General features: G+C 42.5%; 3 protein-coding genes across 3 annotated transcripts in view; 1 reads left to right on the top strand and 2 right to left on the bottom strand.

Moving 5' to 3' along the window:
* The first annotated feature begins 316 nt into the window (after positions 1-316).
* Positions 317-3978, top strand: gjb7 (gap junction protein beta 7). The gene is made up of 2 exons (XM_023410356.2): positions 317-444; positions 1730-3978. The coding sequence occupies exon 2, from the start codon at positions 1745-1747 to the stop codon at positions 2543-2545; it is 801 nt and encodes a 266-aa protein (XP_023266124.1). The 5' UTR covers positions 317-444; positions 1730-1744; the 3' UTR covers positions 2546-3978.
* A 1502-nt stretch (positions 3979-5480) lies between these two features.
* Positions 5481-23418, bottom strand: znf292b (zinc finger protein 292b). Its single transcript, XM_023410358.2, has 8 exons — positions 23240-23418; positions 16693-16847; positions 16429-16507; positions 15945-16080; positions 15135-15337; positions 13793-13929; positions 13214-13355; positions 5481-12697 (listed from the first exon to the last, which is right to left on the bottom strand). The coding sequence occupies exons 1-8, from the start codon at positions 23402-23404 to the stop codon at positions 5876-5878; spliced, it is 7839 nt and encodes a 2612-aa protein (XP_023266126.1). The 5' UTR covers positions 23405-23418; the 3' UTR covers positions 5481-5875.
* A 1238-nt stretch (positions 23419-24656) lies between these two features.
* htr1e (5-hydroxytryptamine receptor 1E) overlaps positions 24657-27465 on the bottom strand; it is a 28640-nt gene continuing 25831 nt past the window's right edge. The window contains exon 2 of the mRNA XM_087175167.1: positions 24657-27154. Within this exon, the coding sequence (XP_087031293.1) occupies positions 25973-27103 (1131 nt within the window). The 5' untranslated portion in view covers positions 27104-27154 and the 3' untranslated portion in view covers positions 24657-25972. The remainder of the gene's footprint in view (positions 27155-27465) is intronic.

Below are 27465 nucleotides of genomic sequence, written 5' to 3'. Positions count from 1 at the left end.
CGCTGCACACAGATATTCTCTGAGCTGAACAGTAACGTGAAGATCACTGAGCACAAGAGGAGGAGGAGAGCGGTTACAGGCTGTTCCTCAGGATATTAAGAGCACAGGCAAACACCTGATAACTAAAGAGACACCAGAAAGACACATGATTTATTCATCAGCAGTGACATGTGATCTGACTCTCCTCAAGTTACATGCGTCACTCCAGTCCCCCACACTGAGCCACAACTGGCAGCACATATTTGCATTAGACATCTCCATGGTGATGTAGTCTGTCTGTACACACACACACACACACACACACACACACACACAGGTGAGCTGGAGGGAGACAGGGTGTGGCTCAGAGCTGTCCCCTGCAGGTGTGCAGGCAGGAGGACTCACAGCACAGAGCGACACCAGCTGCTGATACACAGAGGAGAAAAAACCCTTCAGGCGGCGCCGGTAAGTCTCAACTTCTGTCTGACAAACGTCTTCCTCTTCTTCAGCGTGAGACGTGCTGTTAGCATGTGTGAAGATAAATGTCCTCAGAAGAGCACGTGATAGCTGGCTAACATCATTCAGAGCATATTGTACACCACATCATAACTACATCAGTCTGAATCTGAATATGCGCTCACATGAATGAATAGATGTATTTTTGAAGACATGGTATTCTGTGTTTCTGTGGCTCACTGTAGCTCATCATCAGACTACAGCAGTATTATAACTCTTTGTGTGACTATACAATAGAAGTATATTCAGAAGATGAAGAACAACAATCTCTCAGTTCCACTCCTGAAAAACTCTCTATAAGGAACATCACAAAAACACTTCTAAGGCACTTTTGTTTCTCATTTAGTCGAATAATACCAGGAACATGATCAGACCATGTCAACATCTGAGGTCACAAAAAAACCTCCCCGTCACAGCCGGTGAGAGGCGTCAGACTGTGTGAGCTGCTGCTAACGTCGTCACAAGGTTTCAACAGTCTTTATCCTGGTAGCAGCTGTTAGTGTTCAGACATGGTCACAACTCAAACTAATAAATAAATAAATAAATGTAGAAATGCATAAATAAATACATGTTAAATGTATGCATTTTTTTTGCATTTATGTATGTATTTAATTATTTATTCCGTCATTTATTTATTTATTTATTTATACCCATGTCATTTTTCATCCTTCATAGTCTTGGACCTTGTTCTTCTGAAATGGTCGACAGTCACAGAATCTGCATTCACATCCCGTGGCACCATGTTTGTTAAGCAAAGTAAAACATCTGTAGTGGCAGTTTATCCTGCTCATGTCACAGACTTCGGTGTGACACTAAAGCCTTCACACCGCCCCGAGCACAATCTGTAACCCCCCCTACGTTCATGTAAAAGGTGCAGGACAACAACCAAGCATTCATCCAGGTGGGAAACCAGTCTGCTGCTGGTGTTTGCTCATTTGAATATTTCCTCATTTGTTTTCCTCACTTGAGCACAGAATCAGCTGAAGTGACGAGAACGTAAGACGCATCACTGCCCGACATGTAGAGGGGTCCTGGTGGGTGTTCGAATACATTTGTGTTTCACTAAACTAAGACAAGGAGGTGGTTGATACAGCTCATCTCTTTGCATCAGTACTGTAGATATAAATGATCGTCTGTAGTAAAGAGATAGAAACATGTAAAACACTGGAAACAACATTAATCCCAAACATCCTGTGGTGCTACGTTCAACTCCGCCTGGTTTATTCCCCCACAGGAGGCTCAGAGGAAGATGAACTGGACCTTTTTGGAGAACGTCCTCAGTGGGGTGAACAAGTACTCTACTGTGATTGGTCGCATTTGGCTGTCCGTGGTCTTCCTCTTCAGGATCCTGGTGTACGTGGCGGCGGCTGAGCAGGTGTGGAAGGACGAGCAGAGGGATTTCGTGTGCAACACGGAGCAGCCCGGCTGTGAGAACGCCTGCTTCGACCACTTCTTCCCCATCTCACAGGTGCGTCTGTGGGCTCTGCAGCTCATCATGGTGTCCACCCCGTCCCTGCTGGTTGCCCTGCACGTGGCTTACAGGGAGCACCGGGAGACCAAACACAAGCGCAGATTGTACCGGGACAAAGGGAGTATTGATGGAGGTCTGTTCTGCACCTACACGGTCAGCCTGGTCTTCAAGATAGCCTTGGAGGTGGGCTCCCTGCTCGCCTTCTACTTCCTGTACAACGGCTTTGAGGTGCCCATACTGCTCCGCTGCAGCCAGAGTCCCTGTCCGAACACCGTGGACTGCTACACCGCCAGAGCCAAAGAGAAGAAGATCTTCCTCTACATCATGGGCTGCACATCCATCCTCTGTGTCGCTCTGAATGTTGTGGAGCTCATGTACATTACATGGAAGCAGCTGTGGAAGTGTTTCACCAGGCGCTACATCCCAGTGGAGGAGAGCGCCCTCAGCCACAGCCGGCCTCCTGTTTCCATTGTCAACAAGTTTGTCTCCGCTGAGCCCACAGCAAACACAGAGGACAGCAGCACACAGCCCACACGTGAAAACCAGCCCGTCCAGTCCTCATGTTCCGTCTCACAGTGAGAGCTGGTTTCCTTGACAACCAACACTGCTCACAGGAGTCCCTCTTCAACACCTGTACTACAAGAGAGGAGCTGTGGTAAAGCCGTGGTATCATCTGTCTAGTTACAGATGATGGAAAATATTATTTGACTCTAACTCCAGAGTGAAGTCTCCACTTAAAGACTGGAAGGTTGTGAAGATGTTTGTATCATGTCCTCTGTGAGGAGCTTTGTGAGGTGTGACATAATGACCTTGATGATGTCATACTAATGTGACAACGCTGATGTCATCAGGGTTATCTCAGGTCAGGCGAGGAGACTACTCATTTTTTATCCTACATTTTTTGCAGTTTGAAAGACGTGGGTGTTCACCAGGCAGGAAAGGTCCAATGAAAGATGCTATGACGTATCATGGGAAATGTAGTTTTACAATTTGGACTATACAGACACTATACAGTCAGGAGGTCTTGGCTTGTAGTGCTTTAATTTTGGTGAGGGTCGCCTCACAGCAAGAAGGTTCTGGATTTGAAGCGGTGGAGTTTGCATGCATGTTAATTTTAATAATCTTTTTAAATTGCTTGTAATAGACCTTATTCATGGCAGACATTTTGATGTGTCACAGCAGGAACAGACAGCACAAGTGAAACATCTTGTTAATGATGGCTCAGTGTCACCAGTAAACTGGAAGCAGCTCAGTCACTTTTTCTGCTATGACAAGCCAAAATGGATCTTGTGGAAAAAGTCTATTAAACAAATCTGAATGGTCTATATCACTCCTCAGAACTGATGAACTGGAGTCATGTGTAGCTATAAATGAAATCAGAATAACTGGAATTATCCATTTTTCTTTCATTCCACCAGATTTATTTTAAAATGTCGTTTTGTTTATTTGCCACATTTTCCCCAATAATCTTTTTTATCACAGATACCTTCATGAGCTCTTTCAAGTTAACCTTAGTAACATTTCAATCGACTTCATAATACATTTTATTGTCAAATTGCAGATATCAGTAGTAATTCTCATTGTTGATAACTACAATGCATTTTCATTTATCTCTAATGTGTTTGTACAAAGTCACATTAAACAAGTTTGTGTAAAAATGCCACAGAAGTGAAAGAAAAAACTACAAAGACTAAACACTAGAAGTGTCTTTCTTAACCTGACTCAGGGTCAGTCAGCAGTTTGTACTAACTTAAGATCAGTCAGTCTTCCTTTAGCTGTAATTAAATATTGAGTGTATTATGGCTGTAGACAGTGTATCCTATAAAGAGCTGATTTCAGCTGATACTGTCAAACTGCATTATGCACTGATCACTGTGTGAGAGGCATGAAAAACAAAATGTATTTTCTCTCAATCTAAATGAAGCATAAAAATTAAGATTAGTTAGATGCACCTTTTTTTTTTTTGCCATGAACATGTTAAGTGCAATAATAAATGATTAAGTCACCCTGAACTGAATCGCGTCTTCTTTCTCAGCTACATGGTTGATACATCATTCAGTAGCTTCTCTGCTGGAGCTGCTGCTTTGATTGACAGTTCATTTCAACCAAGACCCCCGGAAATAAAACCTGACACAGTTGCACTTTGCTGGTCCGTCGTTTTCCAGATATGAACACTTCACTCTGCTGTGGTGGAAGAGTCAAAATAATCTCCTCTCTAACCACGTCTCCTCCACCTCGATGGGAAACGTCATGATGTCAAAGATGTGAAGGAGAATTCATTAGGACTTAGGAAAAGAATCTGACTGCACTGACACTAAGATTTAAAAAAAAAAAAAAAAAAAACTTTATTCATAACACATGGAGGATAAATCCTCCTTTCCTACCCACAGAACAAAGCAAACAGGACTGAAATGTTGAAATAAGATGACATGAAAGAAAAATAAATTAGTGGTAATAAAATAAAGAAAGTAGAGAAAGTTGAGTCATTAAAAATAATAATTAAATAGAAATAAGGAGCTCAGGAAATCAGAATAAATTATATTCAGACAGTTTATAGTTTCCTGACATAGGTGCTTTTGACATTTCTATTCATTTGTTAAATAGAGAAAATGAATGTTTAGGTCTTTATAAAATGGGAAGGGATTTAGTGAAACAACATTTATGTACAGACTATAGTATTTAGTTATGTTGATGATATTAACTATAAATTCAATCTGATTGTTCTTCATGACGACTCCTGACTGAAGCCTGAATCCATGAATATAGATTCATTCTCTTTAAATCAGTGGATCAGACAAGGATTTCCATCAGTTCTGGATGGTGTCACAAACATAAAACAGCTGCTCTGATCTTTCTACATTTATGTGGCTCTGCTGTGGTGAAACTACTTTAAATGTTGCCGCAGCAAGGAATTGTGGGACGGCATTTCTCCTTTCCTCTCATAAAGGAAGGCCGGTGTTTCCTCTCCTAAAGGAGATAAGATAGGAAGCACTGAAGCTCCTTTCCTCATCACTTAGAGAAGTGGAGCAGCTGTGATCATGGCTGCTGCTCAGATACTTCAGCTGGTTTCACTCAGTGAGGAGCCTTCAGAAGAAGAAAAGATATACATATATATCAAATATAATGTGTTAAACAAATGAGACAATGTGTTGAGTAGCAGGTTATACAGGTGTTGATAGGTACATTTTGTTTCCGAGTGTATTTACCAAAATGTTAAAGGGCAATTCAACATCTATGAGCAGTTGAGGTTGAGATTTTAACTGGTGAGAGTTTAGATATAAAGTCTGTTACTGATAAGACGTGAAGAATTACATAAATACTAAATACTGATGAGCATTAAATACAAGGAAACCAATGTTCTAGTTGAGAAACCATATCAGTTACAGCACGGCTGCTTTGTTTTGTTTCCACACAGTAATTTTCCGGTCGCTTCGCACACCGTACAAAACTATTCCTGAGCTGCAGTGTGATCTGAACAAAATGGCAAATGATGGAAAACAAATCAGACTGGTAAAAAAAAAGGTTTGTTTAATAGTAAGACTGCTGGTGGCAGTGGGTGATTTCAAACTATATACACAACGCACAAGAATCAACATCTTCAAATCACAAACTACACACAACAATAGAATCCATTTCAAAGTCCATCTGTTTGTATGTCCCACAGGGATAATTAAAACACCCGAAGCTGATGCCAGATTTTAATTATCAGCAAAATCTTTAATGAACATGCTATACACATTTCTATAAAAAGACAAATTGTACAGATCATATTACAGTATAACTCCAAACAACTGTTTTTTTTTAACTCAGTGTGTAAAAAACAAGTCATATATAAGGGCACCAGTCTGCAGCAGAGTTTACTCATTCAAGTCCTGAGATTCTGCTTAACAACAACAACAAAGGAACAAGTTAGTCATTTTTTTCCAACACCACTACAGGCTGCATGGCCTGCAGCTGTTTCAACATAAGGTCAGTGACACCTGAAAAGGCTGCATCTATAATTATCTTCACCTTACTGAGCGATTTCAGATTCTGAGGGTTGCTGAACCTGACACAGGTGTCTTTGGTGTTCACACTGGATGTTTTTCTCCATGTTTCCGGCACATCCACCTTCCTCGTGAAGGTGTGTTCAGATTTATTTGACTGTTCCAGGAATTTTAAGAAAGACATTTCAAATCCCATAGGTTTAAAGGAGGCCAGCGGAGCACTCTGCTCAGTCATCTCCTCCTGCAGCGCTGCCGGGCACGAGGAGTCCGATTCATCGTCCTTGCTGTAAACAACGTCCATCTTTGTTGTGCGTGGGATTTTCTTGCGTTTCACTATTTTGTCGATCAGCTTTCGCGGACGTCCTCGTTTGCGTTTGAGCACCACAGATCCGTCAGAACTCTCATCATTTGATAGTTTGCTGTCGAACAACGCGGCAGGGATCCCCGTGGAGGTCCTTTTGCGCAGGACAGGTTTTGAATATCCATATTCTCCTCCTTCCAGGCTGGTGTCTGCCGCCAGCTCTGCTTCTGACAGGTCAGAGGTGTTGTCTGATTTGGAGTCGTCACTCCTGATGGACCGACACTTCTGCCTGGGAACCTTTTTACAGAATATGAAGTGACTCCTTTGCTGTTCCAGGTACTTTTCTGACAGCCCGTGTCCCATGTAATGTTTTAATATGCTCCGCTCTGATTTCATGACTGACTCGCAGCCTTTGATCATGCAGGGGTATTGCAGAGGAAATTTCTTCGTGCACATTGCAGATGCCTCCACTTTAGATTTCAAGGAGGGTTTTCCATATTTTGTCCAGTGATTGTTTTTTGACTTGCTGCCTCTCTTCGAGTCATTCGCCCTCTGTATGATCTTTTTATTGCTCTCAATGTTTTCCTTCCCGTTACTCGTCTTGGTAATTTGGTAAAGCAAAGTTTTTGAGTTCTGTTTCATCCCGTCTTCTTTTATCTGTTGATTTTTGAGTTTAGGCTGGTACAGGTCCTGATGCTTTTTCATGACATGTCTGAGCAGGTTTGACTTCGTCGCATATGAGCGGTCACAGCCTTCGATTTCACACTTGAACGAGCCATTGATTTGTTCTGGTTTGGAAAGCCTTATATCTTTGTGATGTTCTTTGACATGCCCAATATACTTCCAGAGAAGAGTGAAGGATACCGTGCAACCTTGGTGGCCACAAGCAAACCTGCCGAGCTTGATGCCAGATAAGAGATTGCCAACCTTATCGAGACTGAATTCATGCAGCTGAAGGTAATGCTGGAAAAGGTTGGGAACCTCTTGGAAAACTCGGGAGCAGTCTTTGACTTGACATCTGAATTCAGAAATTTGGGGGATCTCTGCCTCTGGCTCCTCCCCATCATGTTCCATTATTTCATCCAGTCCCTCACTCTGGTCCTGCTCCTTGTTCACCTCCAGTGCTGACAAAGCGGACTGGTGAACAGCCCTGTAATGGAGGATCAGATTATGCTGGATGGTGAAGGCTGCCACACAGCCTTGATGAACACAGCGATATGGTCTGTAAGGACTCGTGGCATCGTCCGCGTTGGACTTCTTCTCTTTTGTCTTCTTGGTCACATCCATGCTCGGCTTCACGACGGACTGCCTGTTGACAGCACACTGTCTGTCGAGAGACGTAAGCCCGTTAGCCTCAGGTGTGGAGGACGGAGCTTCGGGCAAATGGTCTCGGACTTGTTGACCACTTGTGTGTTGATTGGGCACCCTGGGCAGGTTTCTTTGCTGTCCGTGTGTCCACTGTTGTGTCGCCGTCCCTGCTCGCGCTGACTGAAGTGCTGACGTGGAGGTGTGGGCCTGTACAGGGGGAGACACTGCTTGTTTGTGCATAGGGGCTGTTTGCAAAGGATGAATGACTGAGGAGCGATTGTCATCTTGAAATTTCGGATTAGTTATGTCCATGTTAGTGCCTGGTACAAATGCCTGTGATACGTAATCACATTTTGCTGCGTCTTGGAATGAATAGAGATGTGCTCTGTTGTCCAGTGAAGGACTCGCTGCTGTGGTCTGAGCTGCTGGGGCCTGGCTTGGCCTGGCAGGCAACTTTTGAATAGCAGCGGTTGCAGCAGCTTTGGCCAACCTGCGCTTCATATCCAGATCTGCGATTTCCTCAGCTGATAATTTGTGAGCTGACTGGTAGTGAGTGCGAAGGTTTGAGTTTCGAGTGAATGTTTTACTACACTTTTGACACTTGAACGGAGCGTACTGACCATACCTTTTTTTAACCACATTCACCATCTCAAGTGTGTAGTTGTGAGTTTTGGACAGGTGTTTCCAAAGCGCTTCACTTGACATGGAACTAAATGTGCAGTTCTCGTTCTCACAGGCAAACGGCTTGACAGAGGTGGACGAAGGCGAGCTGCGTGACTGGACCTTGGCAAGTGATGTCTGGCTGGTTGGAGCATTGGAAATTTGTTTCAAGGAAGCCGACATCTGATCAGACATTTCTCTGACCAAGTTGAGCCTTTCAAATGCACTTTGAATTTCTGTCATCCATTGTTGCTGGCTGGCAGATAACTGCGTGGGTTCAGAGTCTGTATCATTCGCTGCAATCCCTGTGGGGCTCAGTACCTCCTGCTGCGGGTCAGAGGTCTCTCTGAAACAAGTAAAGCTGCGTGTGTTCAGTAGCTGTTCGATTTCGCCAGAGGTTCCCGGGATGATTGCACAGTTTTCTTGAATGACTTGTCCTTGACTAGCTGAGTCACTCTTTACATCACGAAACAGCTGATGATGTCCAGAATTATTGGAAGGACTGCACATTAGGCCAAAAGACATCTTTGAGTTGGCATTAGGGTCAGTGTTGCCTGAAAGACACGAGCTGTTTCTCCGCTGAAAGTCGCCGGCCAAAATCTGCTCCCGCAGCCTCTTCTTAATATCTTGCTCAGCCGTCTTCCTTTGTGTCTCAGCTTGCTTGCCACTTGCTGTTGCTGGACATATCTGACTATCAGGTAAGACTGTTTGCATCACTGGGTTTGAATCCGTTTCCGGTGTCTGAATGACTGTTTCGGAGTCATAGCCTTCACTGTGAATTTCCCCGGGAGTCACATGGTTTGTGGAGACGCTGTCAGGAACGGCAATGAGGGGGGTTTCTGTGAGGATTTGAGAAAGAAGTGGGTCAGGGAATTCACTTTCAGCAAATGTATGAATGCTTGGCTGAGGATAATGGATTGTACTATATGAACTGTCCTCTCGTCTTTCCCCTCGCTTCAGCTGGACATTTTCTGTATGCTGTATGACTGAGCTCCCTGGCAAACGCTCACTGGCTCCATAGGGAACACATGGGTTTTGAAACAATGGCTGGGGAGCGGGTGTGTGCACAAAAAGATCAGACATATTGGATTCGGCCATTATTTGTTTCAGAATGTCATCATTTGACTCACCATTCCCATATGTTGGCAAATTATCTTGTGGGTAATTGGCAGTGGGGTAATCCTTTGTGGCTGTTGAAACACTCGTTACAGACTCATGAGGCTTTTTCTCATACACCGCAGCAGGATTATAGGGCAACTGTGGCTGAGCAGGGCCAACAGTTTGCTCTGAATTGAGGAGGTCAAGAAACGATGTTGGCAAATCTGTATTGAGTTCCGACTCTTCATATGGTTTGCAGATGGTGCGCTTGGACAAGTGTCCTCCGAGGGATTTGGGACTATTAAATTGTCTGAAACACCTGCAACAAACAAATTTGCCGTCCCTAAGAATAGCTGGCCATTTGGTTCTTTTGTTTCTTCTGGCCCGCTTTTGATTTTCGGGATTGTTTTCGGAGACAACCGGCGCATTTGGAGGCTGGCTGTTGCTGCTGTTCTGGCCTGCGCTGTCTGGAGAGGGAAAACTGGACTGGGTTTGCATTGTTTTTTCTGGCGCCTTGGAACCTGAGACTAAACTGCTCTGCATCTGTGATGTGTATGGCAGAAGAAGGTCTTCTGCTTGCTGTGACACGTCCTTTGCACTGTCCATGCATGAGGGGAAAACTGACTGGGGCCCATTTTGCATTAGTGGTGGCTGCAAGGACTCTGTTGGTCTGTTCATTGTTGATCCTATCATAGAGCAGGATGGGACACTGAGTGGGAGAGCAGCACTGCTAGAATCGACTTGAGGCATCACTTGCAAGTTAGATGGATAGACTTGTGAAGAGCCACAATTTTGAATTTGCTCAATACCAGGGGCTGAGTGCCAGTTCTGACCACCTGACACTTGGGAGTGGGGATTTGTATCACTTCCTAACTGAGAGAGAACAATGGGATTCAAAACATTTTCCATCAGGAGTGAAGCATTGTGGTTGTGGGCCGATGAGGAATGGGAATGCAGAGTATTATAGTTTGAGGTTGTACCCATGTTGGTGTAAGGAGGTGATTGGATAACGTTCTGCCTCTGAACTCCATGAACTGGTACTTTGCTGCTGTTGCAGAGCTGATTCTGAGGCGAGTTGACTGAACTGAGATGTCCCACAGACGGTGCGCTCTGTGCTGAAGTGTAGGTTATCTTGATTTTAGTTCTGGTAACTTTCCATTGCTCATAGAAATCTGGGTGAACCGTTTTCATGTGCTTGGCGACACTTCTGTAGGAGCTGTAGTGCCTCGTACACAATTCAAATGCACAGTGAAATCGCTCTCTCTGTCCTGGAGGGGGACCTGTAGTAGTTGAGGACGTCACAGAGTTCTCGGATCTGCTCCCAGCAAACGGCTGGGGGGTTACTGTTGGAGGAAGTGGCTGTGACATTGCTGGCTCTATGGAGTTTTGGGGCGGTGATACTGATAACAGGTTGCTGCTACACATCGGCCGCTGCTGTCCTGGCAATGGTAAATTGCAGTCAGAGTTGTAACTCATTGATCCATCATTCACATTAGTGGGGAACACTTGAGTCTGGCGTTGTAAGACATGTGAATTACAGCCGAGTGGCATGTTACCTAAGTTTGATTCAAATGGATGTACTGATTGATTCTGCTGAGGTGGTCTCATGTAATCAAAAGAGTGACCACCTGAACCGTCTCTGTGTCTGTTAGGATCAGACATGTGGGAGTTCACAGGCTGAATCACAGAACTACTTAAACTCTGACTGGTGGGGAAAGGCGGATTTTGTGGTTCATGTTTGACTCTGTAATGTCCTAAGGTTTCCACAGGTGCTTGTGAAGATTTGAGCAAATCCTCAATGGACACTGGCAGCCTTCCCTGATCTGGATTAACAGCACTTTCACTGCTCCAGTTCTCTTGGGAATTCTCTAGTTTAACAGGAGTCTGGTCTGAAAGCATTTGCTCGATGAGTGAAGGGCCGGGCTGGATATTTTGTGAGGTCTGCTCAGACGATGGCTTTTCCTCTTGAGTGGCATGCTCCTTTTGGTGCAAATCCAGCTGCTGCTGTGAATGTAATACTTTCCCACAGTCTACAACTTTACAAGTGAAAGTTTTATAATGATTTGCCTCATGGTCATACAGTTTGAAGGCCTCATTGAAAACCTTTCCACAATTAGGAAACATGCATCTGGCCTTAAAAACAGAATGTGTTTTCCTGTGTATAAGGAGTTCAGTGTTGGATAAGAAACTTGCCTTGCAGTTTAACTGTATACAGATATAAGGCTTCACACCACAGTGGACCTGTAAATGATCGTTCAGATGGGTGACGTTAACAAAGTGGCGGCGGCAGTACTGGCAAACAACCTTTTTGCTCTGCATTTCCAGGAATGTCTTTGCCTCCTCGTCGTCCCCGTGAGCTTTAACGTGTGCAATGAGATTTTTGAAAAATTTGAAGGTTCTTCTGCATTTTCCAACAGGGCAAATATTGTCATCACTACACTCAATGTTACACCTCTCCACTCTGGCCTGAACATTATGAGCCGACCCCCCGTTCTGCCCCGGGGAATCACCATTTTCATACAGTTCATTTTCTGTCTTGGCCTTCAACGCTGCAATAACAGGAGCAGCCGTTTTGGGATTAGCCAATTTCTTGTTTGTTTTCATTGCAGTTAGCCTTTCCTTGCACGACTGTTTGACATGTGACGTTACATGAGGAATCAATGTATCTTTTGAGGTAAAGGTCTGAGCACATATAGGACAGCTGTATACTCCTCCGCTCAGGTGAGTCTGTGCATGGCGTACAATCCTGTGGCCAAGGAACTCCTTGTCACACAGCACACAGTACTGCATGTATGCCTGCCAGTTTCTAAACCTGGCAGATATGAAACCTTTTTCTCTCAGTTTCTTCATTTCTCTGTTTTTCTGTTTCTTGTCTGTGATATCTTTTAGTTCGTAAGTGCCACTGACTAAATGGTCTGGGGTATTGTTAAACCCCTCCTGACTGAGGAAGTCTTCCTCTTCTTCTGGGCTCTCGGTGTCATTCAGTAAGTCAATGGATGACACTATTGAAGCTTCTTCACCCATTAGTGCTAGACAATGACGCTTAAGTGTTTTCCAGTCCCAGAACTCTGGGTCAAAAGGCCATTGGGTTTTAAAAACCAGCAGGAGCTCACAGCGTAGTGAGTTGGGGACGGGCATATTCTCCTCCTCTAGTTTTTGATCCGGCTCGTTGTAAAGCGTCTCCACAGCGTAGTAAGAGTCCACTGTTGGCTCCAGGAGGAACTCAGTCAGCTGACAGGCCCGCTTGACCTCTAGGTCAGAGGGAAGCAAACAGGAAATCGTTTTACACACAGTGGCCTTGGTGTTTCCATCATCTGAGTCCAATCGCAGAGCTCTTATGCACATTTCTATGCACACTGGTAGCCCAACACTGTCCATCTGTGAAGAAGAAGAAGAGGAGGACGAATCATTTAAAACTGCCAAACACACACAACAACATTATTTTGAAACTCACTTAGGACTTAAACAATAAATAAAGCTAATTTATTTTGAGAAAGAAGAAAAACACTTTAAATAAACCAGGGTCATTGAAGTAACTATATTTGGCTGCTGGTTGATGTTAATATCTCATATTCATAAAATTAATCTAAGAGTTGAGGCTAGGACACCCCACTGCATATAACATGAACTAAAACAGCTTGAACATGAACAATGCTATCTTAGTGACAGAATTAGACCATGGCCACTGTTGTCTAAGCACAAAACCTCCTTTCACACCCCCATGCAGCATTTCATAATAAAAAGATTCTTTTAGACTCGTGCAAACACAGGATAAAGTCAATGTATTGGGAGTGTAATAATAAATGAAAGCTGAAAGGTAAATGGTGTTTTTCAGATTCGGTTTTCTGTTTTCCCACTCATTGATAATATCCAAAGAGCTGACTGTATACTGACCTCTGATTGGATGACCTTGATGAGGAACAGGATGTGATACACGGTTTTGGAAAGTAAGGACATCTGGCGGCATCTGTCGAGGAAGGCCTGCTCCGACGGCTCCAGACGCTTCAACAGCTTGCTCCAAAACAGAGTGAGCTCCCTGCATCGAAAGAAAGGGGAGAGAGGGAATTCATCACCTATTAATTCATCAAGTCAGAATCACAGTGACCGAGACCTCAGCTATTAAAAACGTACTACACACAGCGACACAAACAACAAACAGGAAAATGTCGATTGAGATCAACCGAGGACACTGAGGGGGCGATTCAACGCGTGGTCTGTTTAGGACTCAGATGCAGACCAATTCTGAACTATGGCAGTTTTTCCCACTATGATGTTCCTTAATGCTTCTTCACATCAGTGTACATACGATAAACATGCAGCCATACTAATTTCATATTAACACAGATTCTGAAACTAAGAAAAATCACCATGTTAGTTTGTTTTTCCCTGTCAACGATAAATCTTTTTCTCCCTCCATAAAGAAAGGAACTTGTGTCCACGCAGATGTGCATGGGGTGGCTTGCGTTTCCTTACCAAGCACAGTATGTGTCTCCTCGGAGAAGCTGTCGGCTCAGGAAGGCTGCGCATAAACTGAAAGCTGCCGTCTCATCTCCATCTGACTCCAGATTGCAGATCATCTCTAACGCATCACGGCAGTCCTCCTTTGAAAGCTGCACAGATTGAGGTCATAGAAACAGTCATTAAGTTTCACTAGAAGCAATGCATGTTCACTTAAGAGAACACCTACAAGCTGAAACACTAAAAATGCCTTCAATGCTGACAGTCTCACAAACTGTGTTTAAGTGTCATCTGTGAAGTTGTGCAGGGCTCGAGACTAACGTCGTCCCATCAACGCTAGAAAATATGTTTGGGACGAACACAGATCAGACCTGGGATGCCTCCGGGTTGAAAGGATATATTTAATTTTTCATTTACTTCTTTTAAACTATAGTTTAGGAAATTACAGACTGAACCAAGCTCTGACTGACTACAATGGAGCATGTGTTCTCCTGCTGTTGCTATAGTTACTATCACTCAGCGCAACATCTTTAATGTTCCGGTGCAGACCTCATAACCCCCCAGTCACAGCTCACTGGCAGGATCTCGTGAATTTGCTGTGCTAACGAAACAAAACCCAGAGTGACCACAGACCGACACATCCCGAGTCTGAGGAAACTGAAGGACACAATTTAATGTTTGTATTTTTTATTAGGCATTAAACTGAAACAGTCACCAGCTGCTTGGTGATTATTTCCTAGCTAACTTAAGCTACCTGCATGCCTACATGGACTGTTACTATGGTTACTATCACTCAGTGCGAGATCTGAAATGTTCCAGTGCAAAACTCATAATTCAACTTACCCATTATTATTCCTACTCCAGCCCTGAATATTAAGAAATACTACGAAATACAGACACTAATATTGGTTTTTGAGAGCAGAAACAGGTCCACAGCATAATTATATAATTATCTACTGTAATTATAAAGCAAGAATCTCTGTCTGTCTGTGTGTGTGTATGATATTAGCAAAGTAAAGAAACAAATGTCAGAGTTAGCACACTGGTATTTGTTCTTATTCGTTTCACCCAACACACACACATTTCTAAGGTTACCTAAACACACCACAGGTTTATTGTTAAGTATCAGATAGAAAAAGATGAGACAGATAATAAGCAGACATGATTGTTTCCTTCAGAGGAAACACACAACGACAACAACCTTGACCTTTAAGAACTGTTGCGTGTGTGTTATTGTGTATTACAGTAGCATCACTGTTTGGTTCAACTAACATGATACAATGCTGTACTAGGTGTGGTCACATCACTTATCCACCCGCATACTGAAGCCAAACAGTCACCGTGCAGGTGCACGTACCTCGTCCATGAGCTGATCCTGTTCTGAGGTAGCACAGAGGCAGACCAGGTACATCTGCTTGAAAGGTCCCTTCCCTTGGAGAGGAGGACACTCAGAGCATGTCTTTGCCAGCAGTGCAGCCTTCCCCAGCTGCTTCTCCTTCATCAGTTGCTTCACTCTCATCTCCAACAGGAGCTGCCCCTCCTGCACCAGGAACTCCTCAACTGAAACCAGGGGGAGGACAGATAGTGACATTGTGTTCCGACTTTGTGAATCGTGTTTTAAAGGTTTTTACATAATATTCATGTCACTCTATCTTCACAAGCCTACCAGGGCCTGCTGCAGAAAGGAATCCCTACATCATGATGCTAACACCACGCTTCACAGTGGTTATGGTGTGTCTCTGGTGATGTATTAAAGTATTACTGTATCACATCATCATCATGCTTTCTTCTTCTTTTGTTTCAGTCTCCCACATCAGTGTTTCTGTGGGAGACTAAAACAAAGCAGAAGAAAATTTGACCATTTCACATTCGCTGCGACAGAAACTACCGCCGCTACAATTTCACAAAGTCGCACTTCCACGACTCTACAGAGGGCTTTTAATTTGAAACGATGCAGGAAATTGGGGATGTTGCGACACCCGACCGAGGTTTAGAGGGAGGGAGAGAAAGAAGAGAAAAGAAACAGGTAGATTTAACCTGACATGAAGTTAGATACATTATAACACAACCATGGACCAGCAGTAACTTCTTACCGGCCCTCTCTGTGTGCCTGTCTGTCAGGGTGATACACCTGTCTACTTACTCTGAAAACCAGAGCACAACTCACTTTGTTCTGTCTGTGGACTTTCATTGGACAGGAGGCCTTGCAGGACTCTGTTGGTCCAAACCCCATCATACTGAGCCAAAGCAGACAGCAGGGATAGCTGAGTGAGTCCATTCTCCTGTAGCTTACTGTGAGCAAACTACACACAACAGGAAGACAACATTACTCACAAGGTGTGTGACAATATGATGTGTGAGACTATTTTTCAGCATTTAGAAGGGTGTGAATTTCAAATGAAAAGCAAATGTATGGAAACTTAATCAGTTAAATTAAAGGCTGTGAACCGTGAATATGACGAGTGAATTCTGTTTGAAGTCCTATTTCCTCATTTGAATCTGAAGCCCTAACAACACTGTATAAGCACAGGCTGTGGACATTTTGAAAGCTGAGATATTTTGACTCTAAACTTTTAGAAGGACTAGTGCCGCGTTCACACTGTGTAACTTGACACAGTGTTAGTCACAAACTAAGTTGCAGACATCTTTACCTGCACAGATGACTTGAATTCCTTCCACAGGCCGTCTGGAACATCCTCCTTCAATGAGAGCAAAAGCTCCACAAAACTCCTGCAGAACAAAGAGGAAATAAACAAGAATGTGACATTGACTTCGGCTTTTAAATATAATCACAGAAATGTTGATAGATAATTTAGCTTTTGTTACAGGGCTGCATTCAGCATAATAATGAATGGTTATGGGGGTTAAGTATAACTTATCTGCAGTTATTCAATTTTTTAAAAAAAGGTACTTACAGTGACAGCCTTTCAACTACAAGAGGAACATTTTCACACTGCAGGGAGAGGTATGGAGAGGCTTGTGCGTAACTCAGCAGGGCGACTATGTACACTTGCACCAGCGGCAGAGGCTCCTCCTCTATCTTCCAGCGGCCTGCGTACTCCAGCAGCGTCTACAGAGAGGGAACAACAGCCATTTAAAGAGGCCCTGTGTGTACATACAACTTTCACCGGTAGGGTTGCTCCATTATGGCAAAAATCATAATCGCGATTATCTTGATCAATATTGAGATCAACATTTAGTCATTGAATTTGGAAACATCAAACATTTGTTGAACTTTTAAAAAAAAGTTGTGTTTTTAACATTGTAGCTTGAACTTTAAATACAATTCAACAGAGACAGATATATAGATGGATAGATAAACGGCACAATAATCGTTTTATCTTGATTACCATGGTTTCATAATCGTTGGAAGCCAAATCGTACCTGATAATAAAATTTGATTAATGGACCATTTAGCACGAGAACTAATAACGATCAGGGCTGGAAAGACATGAAATGAGCATCACCTAAGATCTCTACACAGATATTTACACTAGTGTCACTAAATGAAAAACATTCCATGAAAATGAAGGGGTTCAGTTTTCACTGACTGAAGATTACTAAAGAACTGTGTAACATTAAGATGTACTTGGGACCTAATGATGAATTTAATGAATGCATCCCCTTTCAAACAGCATAAAGTCTGAATTCTTTATAGGCTCTTGGATTAAGGGTCGAGATTTTAGCACTTTAAACAATCTGAATTCAGCATTGAATTTTTATTTTTACTGTCCAACTTTTCAAAGTTACTAAAATTACAAACAACACCTCAAAAAGAAAGAAGTTTAATTCATCATCAAATCATTTGTGTTCAGCGGATGCTCAGTATACACAGTATAAATATGTATGTAGTAGCAGATGGCTACTTGCTCCAAATACTGACGGTCAACTAAACATTCACCCTTAATTTACTGATATGATACGAGTTAAGTTTCAACTGGGAGACTGTGGCTGCAGAAAGTGTATTTTATATTTTACAGAAGCCTCCTCCCTCTCTCTCCAGCTGTTGGAACTATAGATACACCCAGAACACTATTGCAATTTATTAGGACTGCACAATTAATTAAATATAATTAGAAGTGCAATATCCAAATCGCAGGAGCTGCAATTTTTTTGTTGATAAAAGGTAAATGTGTCACAGCAGACCATAAATGAAGCTTTGTGGTGCTACAGAGACACCCTGACCTATAAAAGATATTCTCCAGATGTAAGAAAACGTGTTTTTGGTACAGGACACCCCCAAAAAAAACATCATTATTCAAAAAAATGTCAGTAAAAATGAAATGAAAAAATGACAATTCCAGCTGAAACAGTGACTCATTGCAATGTCTGCCAAATGAATTTTGTCCAGGGTAGATAACAGAAACAAATCATTGTATAATCCAATACAGCAACAGGAACACAAACTACAAACAAAATGATCATCAAGTGGAATCAACACCTCTCTAAAGCTGTTTAAAGAAGAGCTGAACATCATAACCTTCATGAAGGAGGATGTATTGCATGACTGATGGATTCAATTTAACCCAGTAAACTTCATTCCCATTTTGATTTATTCTGATGAGAACAGATACAACACCTACTCAGTTTTCCTGCCTGTAGCATTCTTAGTCATTGTGACCATTCACGCTTAACGTGGTCAGAAAGAGAAACGCAGGCTTGTCAGGCTGGATACCTGCAGGAGATAGCGGGAGGGGGGAAACAAGCCAAGTGCAAACAGCTCTGTTTACAGAACTCGCTCTATACTTCAAGGATGTTTCAACTTCAGCCTACACCCTCATGATCCTCCGCCCACAGCTTCTCCCTCTGGGCTCTTTACTCTGCTGCTTACCACTCACAAAAACAAACTGAAACACGGTCAAAACAGAGTGTCTGTCTGGACTGCATGTGGTCAATGTGTAAAGATGAGGATGTAGTTGAAAACTGTCGTGGAACCACTGTAAACATTTACTTTCAATGGAAAGTACCAGAAGCTGCTGAAGCTAAACGGAAAGACATTATTTTTCTTCTTCTGTACATTTTATACTGTACTTTATTCTCTCTGTCTGAAACTCTCTGTTAGAGCTCAGGGCTTTTTAAAGCCCCCCTCCTCCCTCGGAAGCTGACCAATCAGAACCCAGTGTGCTCTGATTGGTCAGCTTGCCAGAAAACACTCTACACACTTGTGTAAACAAACAGTTGTGTTGGCTTCATTGTGGCAGCTTCGGTTCTGCCTTATTGTTTTGCGCAAGAGTGCAATTCTGAACCAGAAGATGACAGACCTGATCCACCTTCACAAGCTGGACTGAAGCACAAAACGAGCGTACCCCCTGTCAGGCAGCCGGAGCGAGGGGAGAGGCAGAAATATGGAGACTGCTGCGAATCAAAAATGAAGCTCTAACTGTGCGTGGTTTCTAAAGTAGTCCTCCTTGAAGTGCGGGCTCACGCTGTAATGTAGGTATTTCGGAGCAGTGGAGCACCATGGGAAAAATGAAGTAGATTTCTCCAGGCAGTTGAGAACACGGTGTCTTTTCAGCATGGCTACAAAACTAAAGCACATAACTAAAGCAAGTAGTTATGTGCTGTGCCTTGTGTGGGGTGGGGGGGGTACCAAGCTTGCAGGGGGTGTCCAGGTTGCAGGTGGGCAGCACCAACAGATGTATTGACGTCAACAGAACCAGGAAGTAATGCCTGGAACCCCAACAAGGTGTTTCATACAGAGGAGAAAATAGTTTTTTACCCAGACAGAGTTTCTCCCTTTGCTGTAAACTTTGATCCGTGTGACTCTGTAGAGCATTTACATGCACAAAAACCTATATAACCCAATAAAAGATGGGGGGAAAAACTCAGAAAAGCATAATAGGTCCCCTTTAAGACTACATGTTAACCACCATTCGCTTTCAAGCTGCTGCTAAAATCCTGATTTTAGGAAGTTAGAAGCTCATTCATGTCTGTCAGATGCTGAGCAGTCAGCTGAATCACAGTCAGAGGTGTGCCTGTGGCGGGAAAGCCTAACCTCGCACTTGAGGGGCGGTACCTGTGCCTCTCTTTGACACCAAGGTTTGTCCAAAATGTTGCTAGATTTGTTGCTAGGGGCAAAAAAAAGGTGGGAACAGTTGCTAAAGGTGTCTAAATAGTCTAGTAAAACAAAAATAACATTTCATGAGTGTTTTTTTAACCTTTCATTCATGTCATCGATAATTTATACTCATCAACAATGTTGTTGAACTGAGACCTTGAGTATTTGAATCAAAAGGATTGTGAGAAACGAGGTAAGCATCATCATCATTATTTGTAGTATCATATAAACATGGCCCTGCCACAGTTTCACATATAACTGCATGTACCCCACTGAAGAGCTGCTGGTTGTGCATGGGAGCTGCACTGTGATTCAAGAGCAGAGGATATGGACAGACAGACAGAACACGTCATTTAGTCCAGGCTACAGCCAACATTAAAAAAGGACTTGAAACAGCGTGGAGACCAAAAATGCTTAAAGGGGACGTCCATTCCAATTATCCAAAACAAACAATGACAGACTAAGAGCATGCTACATTTGGATTGTGTATTTGCAGGACATTTCCAAATTCCATATAGCACTTTTTATTGATATTGGGGCAAAGGGATTGAAAAAGAAATCTTTTAGTGCTCATTGTGGAGGTGTAGTACAACAACATCCCACTCCAGTAATTCTTTTCTGAACAGAGTGGGTATTTTACTTGTCTATGAATGAAATGATGCTGTCTGAACTGTCTTGGGCCTGATGGCTGAAGGTTTGAAGGTTTACTGTTAATATCCAGTCTCAGAGCTTCAGTCAAAAAAGCCTGTCTTCATTACAATAACTGCTAGCACCAAATAAAAAAACTGTTAGCCGAAAATAGCTTGTGCTAGAGCAACAAGGTTGAACTGTATCAGTATAGGTATACATGTCCACAAGAACTGCGCCAGTTTAATTGACTGATCTGATTCTTTTCTTCATTCACTGACTCACTGTTTAGTTTATAAAAAGTAAATAAACAGTGAAACATGCCTATATCAATTTCTATTGGTAAGAAGGCCAAGATTTCAATCTTAATGTTAAGAGTTAATTATTACACCATTACTTTGAGTGTGTGTTGTGCTTCTCTCTGCCGTCAAATACGGTTGATTGCCAGGAGCAGTAGGTGATGATTAGAGCCGGGCAATTCATTGAATAAGGATCAAAACCGACATTTAGACGCCCTCACCAACTTACTCTTGCTCATATCAATTAATATGTTCCCCAATGATGTATTCATGCACTGTCCTCTTCAAAAAAATACGCCTCCGCCCTGTCCAACTATCATTAATCCAGTCACACGAAGCGAAGCTGGCGATATGAAGGACTCGAGCACCAACACTGAGCCTCAGCCAGCAGCTTCTACCTAAAACAAAGACGTGTCCGTCGTTGGGCTTCAGTGAAGATGACGCTGAACAAAAAAAAAAAGTCAAAAACAAACACTGCGGAAAAACAGTTTCAACAAGCAAAGGTGACGCCCAATTAATCGAAATATAATCGAGATCTCAATATTGCCAAGTGCAATATCCAAATCGCAGGAGCTGATATCTTTATGATAAAGGTATATTATTGTGTATTGTGAGCACCATAAGTATTGTGGGTGAAAATGAAAAAAAAAAAAAAACATTCCAACTGAAAACGCAATATTTTTTTTGCATATCAAACAGCCCTACTTTGAACACAATCACGTTGCCGAATATGAAGAGTGCATGGCTCAAAAAAAAAGAAGAAAAAAGAGGCAGATAAGCACCAAAGTGCTTCCACAAAGTATCTGTGTGCTTTGATTTCAACTGTTCAAAATATTCAATAAAAAGCCATATATAGTTCATCTGTGTGCATTTCTTTAAATGATTTTAAAATCACAAACATGGTCTTGTTGATTAGAAAAAAGGTGTCTGAATGGATTAATGGATTTAATGAATCAAATAATCATGTGATTCAGTCAAATGTCTTCTAAATTGCTAGTATTTATTAATGTCTTTTTAGAGATCAGACTCAAGCGTCGCCCCTGTTCAGGTTTAAAAACCATGCTACCTGGTTAGTTGTAAGCAAATGCATATAATGAGCATTTTCTCTCACTAAACAACCTCAATGTGGATGACAATCACAGGAAGAACTCTTACTGAATTTTCTGTCCTTTTTAATATTGAATTTATACGGAAGTTGTTACAATAATCATACCAGACTTAAAACACTCGCCACATCGGGCTGTTCTGCAGTAAGTACTAAAGGATGATTTTTTGACAGTATATCTGGAATATTTTTGTGGCTATTGTCAAAGAACCTTTCAACAATTATCTCACAACAACAAACTCCGCAGTATGAGTCCTTGTGAATCCATTCATCACTATCAATACTATCTCTTAAGCACTCCACATGACCCTACTACTACTATGTTTAGATATACTAGATGCACACTTTCATGTTAATGGCATAACCCTGCCTCACACTTTATGCGTTCAGTTCCTGAAGACAGTGGACACATTCCCTTTCTCCAAATCCGTCAGCCAAGAGAACCATTATAATGGGAGTCGAGATGCTTGATGCAGATCCGCCCTCCCCGCTCCCTCATGCTGCTGTCTTACTATTGGGAAAAGTCCTGTACGTAAAGAAGACCTGTACGCAAAGAAGACTAGAGGACTGGGTTGTTCTAGTGTGCAACTGTGATGGAAAACGGCATGGGTCGTCTGTATAGGCGTGCGTTCCTTTCTGCACGTACATAACTCGAAATGCATCGGGGGACGCTCGCTAATCCTCACCCCTCCACACTGCTGCCTTATCAAATTCACTGCACCTTACGCAAATTGGCCAACTCTAAATGACAACGTTTTTGTACGTAGCTAAATCTGGGGCACTGGCCACAACAGAAACCGCTGCAACACAAGACCGATTGGTTTTGCTCGCCGACTTTACAACAGCTCCGTTACCACCGAAGACAATCCGCGAAATTGGTCTCACGAGTACGCGCACGTAGCCAAACATACAATGCTAAAAGCTAACGGCTAACTGCAGGTAGGGCTGGGTGGCTAGTTTTCGGGAATTGCCATCACTCTGAGGGAAACTAACAAACACGTTGCTATTAGACTGTTGCATCAAGTCAGTGATAAATATCTGAAGGATTTTAACGCCAATAACATAACGGTTCACTACCTCCTGCAGACACAGCTATCAGCTAGCTTGTGCTAATAGCTAGCTAGCAGAGCTAGCTATGTCAGCGGTCAGATTGAGTTCAGTTGCTGCGATCTACTACACCGATCAACTTTAGTTACCATTGCACATGCTTTTACTCTGTTAATGGGCAAAACTCGAACAACAAACACCCAGTCCAACCAAGCATTGCTGGGCTTTGAGATCAAACCTTTAACTGGATTCTCCAGGAGCCCGGACGTACCATTATTAGTGCAAGACGGCTAGCTTGTTGGCTAAAGATGTGAGGGGAAACTCACCCTACAAAACTCTTGGCAGTACTCAGAAGAGGAGTGGACCGGAGATTCGCTGCTTTCACTACCCACGACTTCTTGCAATTCTTGCAACCGTTGTCTGAGTTCCCAAATCGTTTCACTGATCCCGTTCTCAGGACTACGGTCCTGCTCGGCCTCCTCGTCCGCCATCTTCACACCCAGCTCCAGCGCGTACCTCTACTGCGTCGCTACGTAAAAGCGTACGTGATGATGCAGGCGCTGTCATGACTACAGAGGTCACGTACGGATTAGTTTTGGGAATAATTAATAAAATAATTAAAAAATTGAAAATGACCATTTTTGTTGGTGACACAGCGACTAAAGGAAAACAGACTTTTACCGAATTATACATTAAATTTATAAATATGGAATTTCAGTTATTCCTGAAGAATTTGCAGTTGTCTTTGTATTTGATAGATAGATAGATAGATAGATAGATAGATAGATAGATAGATAGATAGATAGATACTTTATTTATGCCGTAGGGGAAATTCATGTATCCATTAACTCACTAACAGTTAATAATAAATAAACAATAATAATAACATTAGTCCACTGCATTTGGCTGAGTTGTTGTATAGCCTGATGGCAATGGGGACAAAGGATCTCCTGAACTTCTCTGTTCTGTGGAGAGAATGTTTGGTATTGTCCAAGGTGGCCTTAATTTTACATTGCATGCGTCTCTCCACAACAGTTCTGAATGAGTCCAGACTCCTGCCAAGAACAGACCCAGCCTTTTTGACCAGCTTGTCCAGTCTCCCTCTGTTCATATCTGACATGCTGCTGCCCCAGCAGACTGCAGCATTAAAGAGTACACTGGCTACCATTGATGGATAAAACATGTGCAGCATTTCACTGCAGACATCAAAGGACCTGAGCCAACCTGATCGGGACTAAAAATGTAATAATAGTCATATTAGGAGACTTTGCCAGGGGTTCATAACTCCAGATTCCGGAGATCCTTTGTCCCCACTGCTCAGCCAAAGGAAGTGGACTAATCTAATAATTATTGTTTATTTATTATCAGCTGTTATCATTATTATTATGATTATGATTATTTATTATTATTATTATTATCATCAACAATGAGGTAATGGACACATGAATTTCCCCAAGGGGATAAATAAAGTATCTATCTATCTATCTATCTATCTATCTATCTATCTATCTATTACGAAGCTGAGAGTATTTGTCATTTATTTTATGAATGCCTATCTATTCAATTGTTTTGGTCAGATATAGAATATTTTTTATAAATGCTGACTGGTTCAACTATTCATTTAGAATTTTTTTTTTTAATGATAATAATGACATTGACTATAAAAAACTATTTATTTGGAATCTCTTTATTTTATATGGAAAATACTACACCAATGCAAATGGACTAAAAAGAAACCACAAATACAACAATTCAAAATAATATTTTGACACTATATTGATTCATTACATGACTTAGGAACAGAAAAACAGTCGAAACTTGAAAAGCCTTAAATATTTTCCTTTATTACCTTTGTTTTCTTTCACGATACCTCTACGTATATAGTTTGGTTTTGTCCTTTTGATATACATATGTATGTATGTATAAAATTGCCCAGCACCACAATCCAGAAAGCTTTTGACAAAGAATCACAGTAGATCCATTTTCTTCAAACAAAAACTAAATTTTACAGCATTTTTCAGAGTCAAAGCTGAGAAATTAAGAATTAATGTTTCCAATTGCACTGAAAGCAAAGGAAGTCCACTTTAAAATGATTAAAATTATTATTTTTAAGACAGCGATTTACTGTAGATCATAAGAGTTGCTCATTTTTTTCCTTCCAGCTATAATATTATTAATAATAATAATTAGAGAGTGGAGATTAGATTAGATTAGGGTGTGTGGGTAATGCGTTTGTGCATGTTCAGATGTGTGTATGAGAAGCAGTGATATGTAACTGTGCTAATGACAGGTTAGACAGGCAGGGAGTGATCGGATGTGTTGATATTACCATGATAGTAAAACGACAGGTGATAAGATCGTCAGCATGAATGTAGATGATCATAGTGAAGTATAATTATAGATGAGCTGACACGTGGAACTATGGGTGACTGACTCTGGGATTTACACATCTTTGTCTGTGTGTGTGTGTGTGTGTGTGTGTGTGTGTGAATCTAATGTATTGAAAGAGACAAAAAATTGTTTCCCAAGACTACATGGATAAGTTCACAAACACAACCAAGGCACGTGGAATATATTCACTCAGCAGTCTCTCAGGCCAGCTGCCTGTGGAGGTTTCTAACAGTTGTTGAAGAGTGATGAATTTAGGCTGCACAACATGACCCCTAACGTTTGTGGCTCCCTGTGACTAATAACAGTGAGAAAATTCACACACATGGCTTGTTGACTTGTGAGGATGTGAAAGAAATGAGGGGATGATTACATGGTGATTTCTACAGTCCAACAGTCCCAACTAGACTATGTTTTGGTAAAAGTTTTACTGTGGAGCCTACACAGAATGTGACACCAACATGTCTCATTTCAAGAGTCACTCAAGTTCCAACTGTTAAACAGATGTGATTATGTGATAAATGTATTATAATCAATTATTTCATTTTGAAAACCATGGAATACACTGTTGGATGAGATGCAACTTTTTTATTGTGATGCACAACATCACACTGCCAGTAGATAAACTGCAAATAAGATTAAAGTGTATACATCCCCTTTAAACTTCAGACCTATGTATTCTCTTTTCTCTTGAGCAGCTTTTTGAATGCCAGCTTGAAGTCATCATTGAAGCTGGTGTACAGCACGGGATTGATGAGAGAATTGATATAACCCAGCCACGTCAGGAAGTCTGAGACGAGCTGAGAAGGCTGTAAAACCTGCAGACCCACCAGAAGCTCCTTTAAAAAGAAAGGCAGCCAGCAGATGATGAAAGCCCCGAGGATGAGGCCGAGGATTCGTGCTGCTTTCCTCTCACGTGACATACATATCTGGTTCCTGTCATCCTGCCTGTCCATGTCTGTTTGAAAGGATGGGATGTGGACAGTGGTGTTGAGTTTGTCAGTAGGCAGCGTGGGATCTGAGTCAGACAAGTCTGAGACACAAAATGTGTGGGGGACACGGAAATGGTCTGCAGACTTCTGACTGCCCATGCTGCGACTGCTGAAGTGGCGAGAAGAGCCGCGCTTCTGGTAAAGTGTCTTAGCGGCGTTGTAAATCCTGTAGTATAATATAAGAATGATGATCATGGGGATGTAAAACGCCCCTAAAGTAGAGCATATAGTGTATCCCAGGTGGTCATGCTCTATGATGCAGTGTTGGAGGCTGCCACTGCTGGGCCTCTCAGTCCAGAATAATGGCGGCATGGATATGAAAACTGATATGACCCAGACTATTCCCACCATGATGGCGGTGCGGTGGGGTGACCTCTTGCGAGCATACTCAATAGCCTTGGTAATGGCCCAGTGCCGGTCCAGGGCAATGACACACAGGTGCAGGATGGAGCAGGTGCAGCAGGTCATGTCCACGCTCAACCACACCTTGCACATGACCTGACCCAAGGACCACTTCTCCGTGGTGATGTAGAGGATACTGATGGGCATCACGAGGAGCGCCACCAGGAAGTCTGTGACGGCTAGAGAGCAGATGAGGTAGTTGGCGGGCAGGTGGAGCTTCTTGGTGGTGCAGATGGCGAGAATGACGGCGCCATTGATGAGTGCTGTGAGGAGGGCGAAGAGGCCGAGGACAACCACCACCACCACCATCAAGTTGGTGAAGTGGACTGCCTGCAGGCTGCTAGCAGGTGGGCCAGTGCAGTTTGTGATGTTGAGTCCTGTGGTGCTCCATCCTGGGCTGCTCTCCATGTCTCTGCCTGGACCCAGGCTGGCTCCGTCTCACGAGGGTCAAAGATCAGTCTGAAACAACAAAGCAGGTGTAAAGTATATTAGAGACAGACAGAGTACACACTCCTGGGGCTTCCTGCCTTCCACACAATGCATGCCAATTGCTCTGCAAACTAATGTGACCATGAACAAAGACCTGCTGGTAAAGAGAAAGAAAACATAAGGTGTCTTATTTTTAATGTTTGAGTATGGTGATGTTGGCTGGTCTGTTGGTTGGACTGATTGTTAATCTGCGCTTTGGTCGCTTTGGTCCATGTATTGCACAGAAAACACAGATTTAGACAGGCGGGTTTCATACATCACAAACCTAAGGAACCAATCCT

The sequence above is a fragment of the Seriola lalandi genome, unplaced genomic scaffold (genome assembly GCF_002814215.2).
Source record: "Seriola lalandi dorsalis isolate HSWRI2012SDOR001 ecotype SW California unplaced genomic scaffold, Sedor1 jcf7180002054423, whole genome shotgun sequence".
NCBI classification, from domain to species: Eukaryota; Metazoa; Chordata; class Actinopteri; order Carangiformes; family Carangidae; genus Seriola; species Seriola lalandi.
The sequence above is the reverse complement of the archived record's forward strand: the minus strand, read 5'-3'. Positions and strand labels throughout refer to the sequence as shown.

What these genes read in the sequence shown, in the direction of transcription:
- gjb7 (XM_023410356.2), top strand. Translation starts at nt 1,745, where the DNA reads ATGAACTGGACCTTTTTGGAGAACGTCCTCAGTGGGGTGAACAAGTAC.
- znf292b (XM_023410358.2), bottom strand. Translation starts at nt 23,404, where the DNA reads ATGGCGGACGAGGAGGCCGAGCAGGACCGTAGTCCTGAGAACGGGATC. An exon ending in GTAGTTGAAAGGCTGTCACT is followed by an intron (nt 16,508 to 16,692) that starts GTAAGTACCTTT and finishes TTTGTTCTGCAG; the next exon opens with GAGTTTTGTGGAGCTTTTGC. An exon ending in GGAGACACATACTGTGCTTG is followed by an intron (nt 13,356 to 13,792) that starts GTAAGGAAACGC and finishes CTTTCGATGCAG; the next exon opens with GGAGCTCACTCTGTTTTGGA.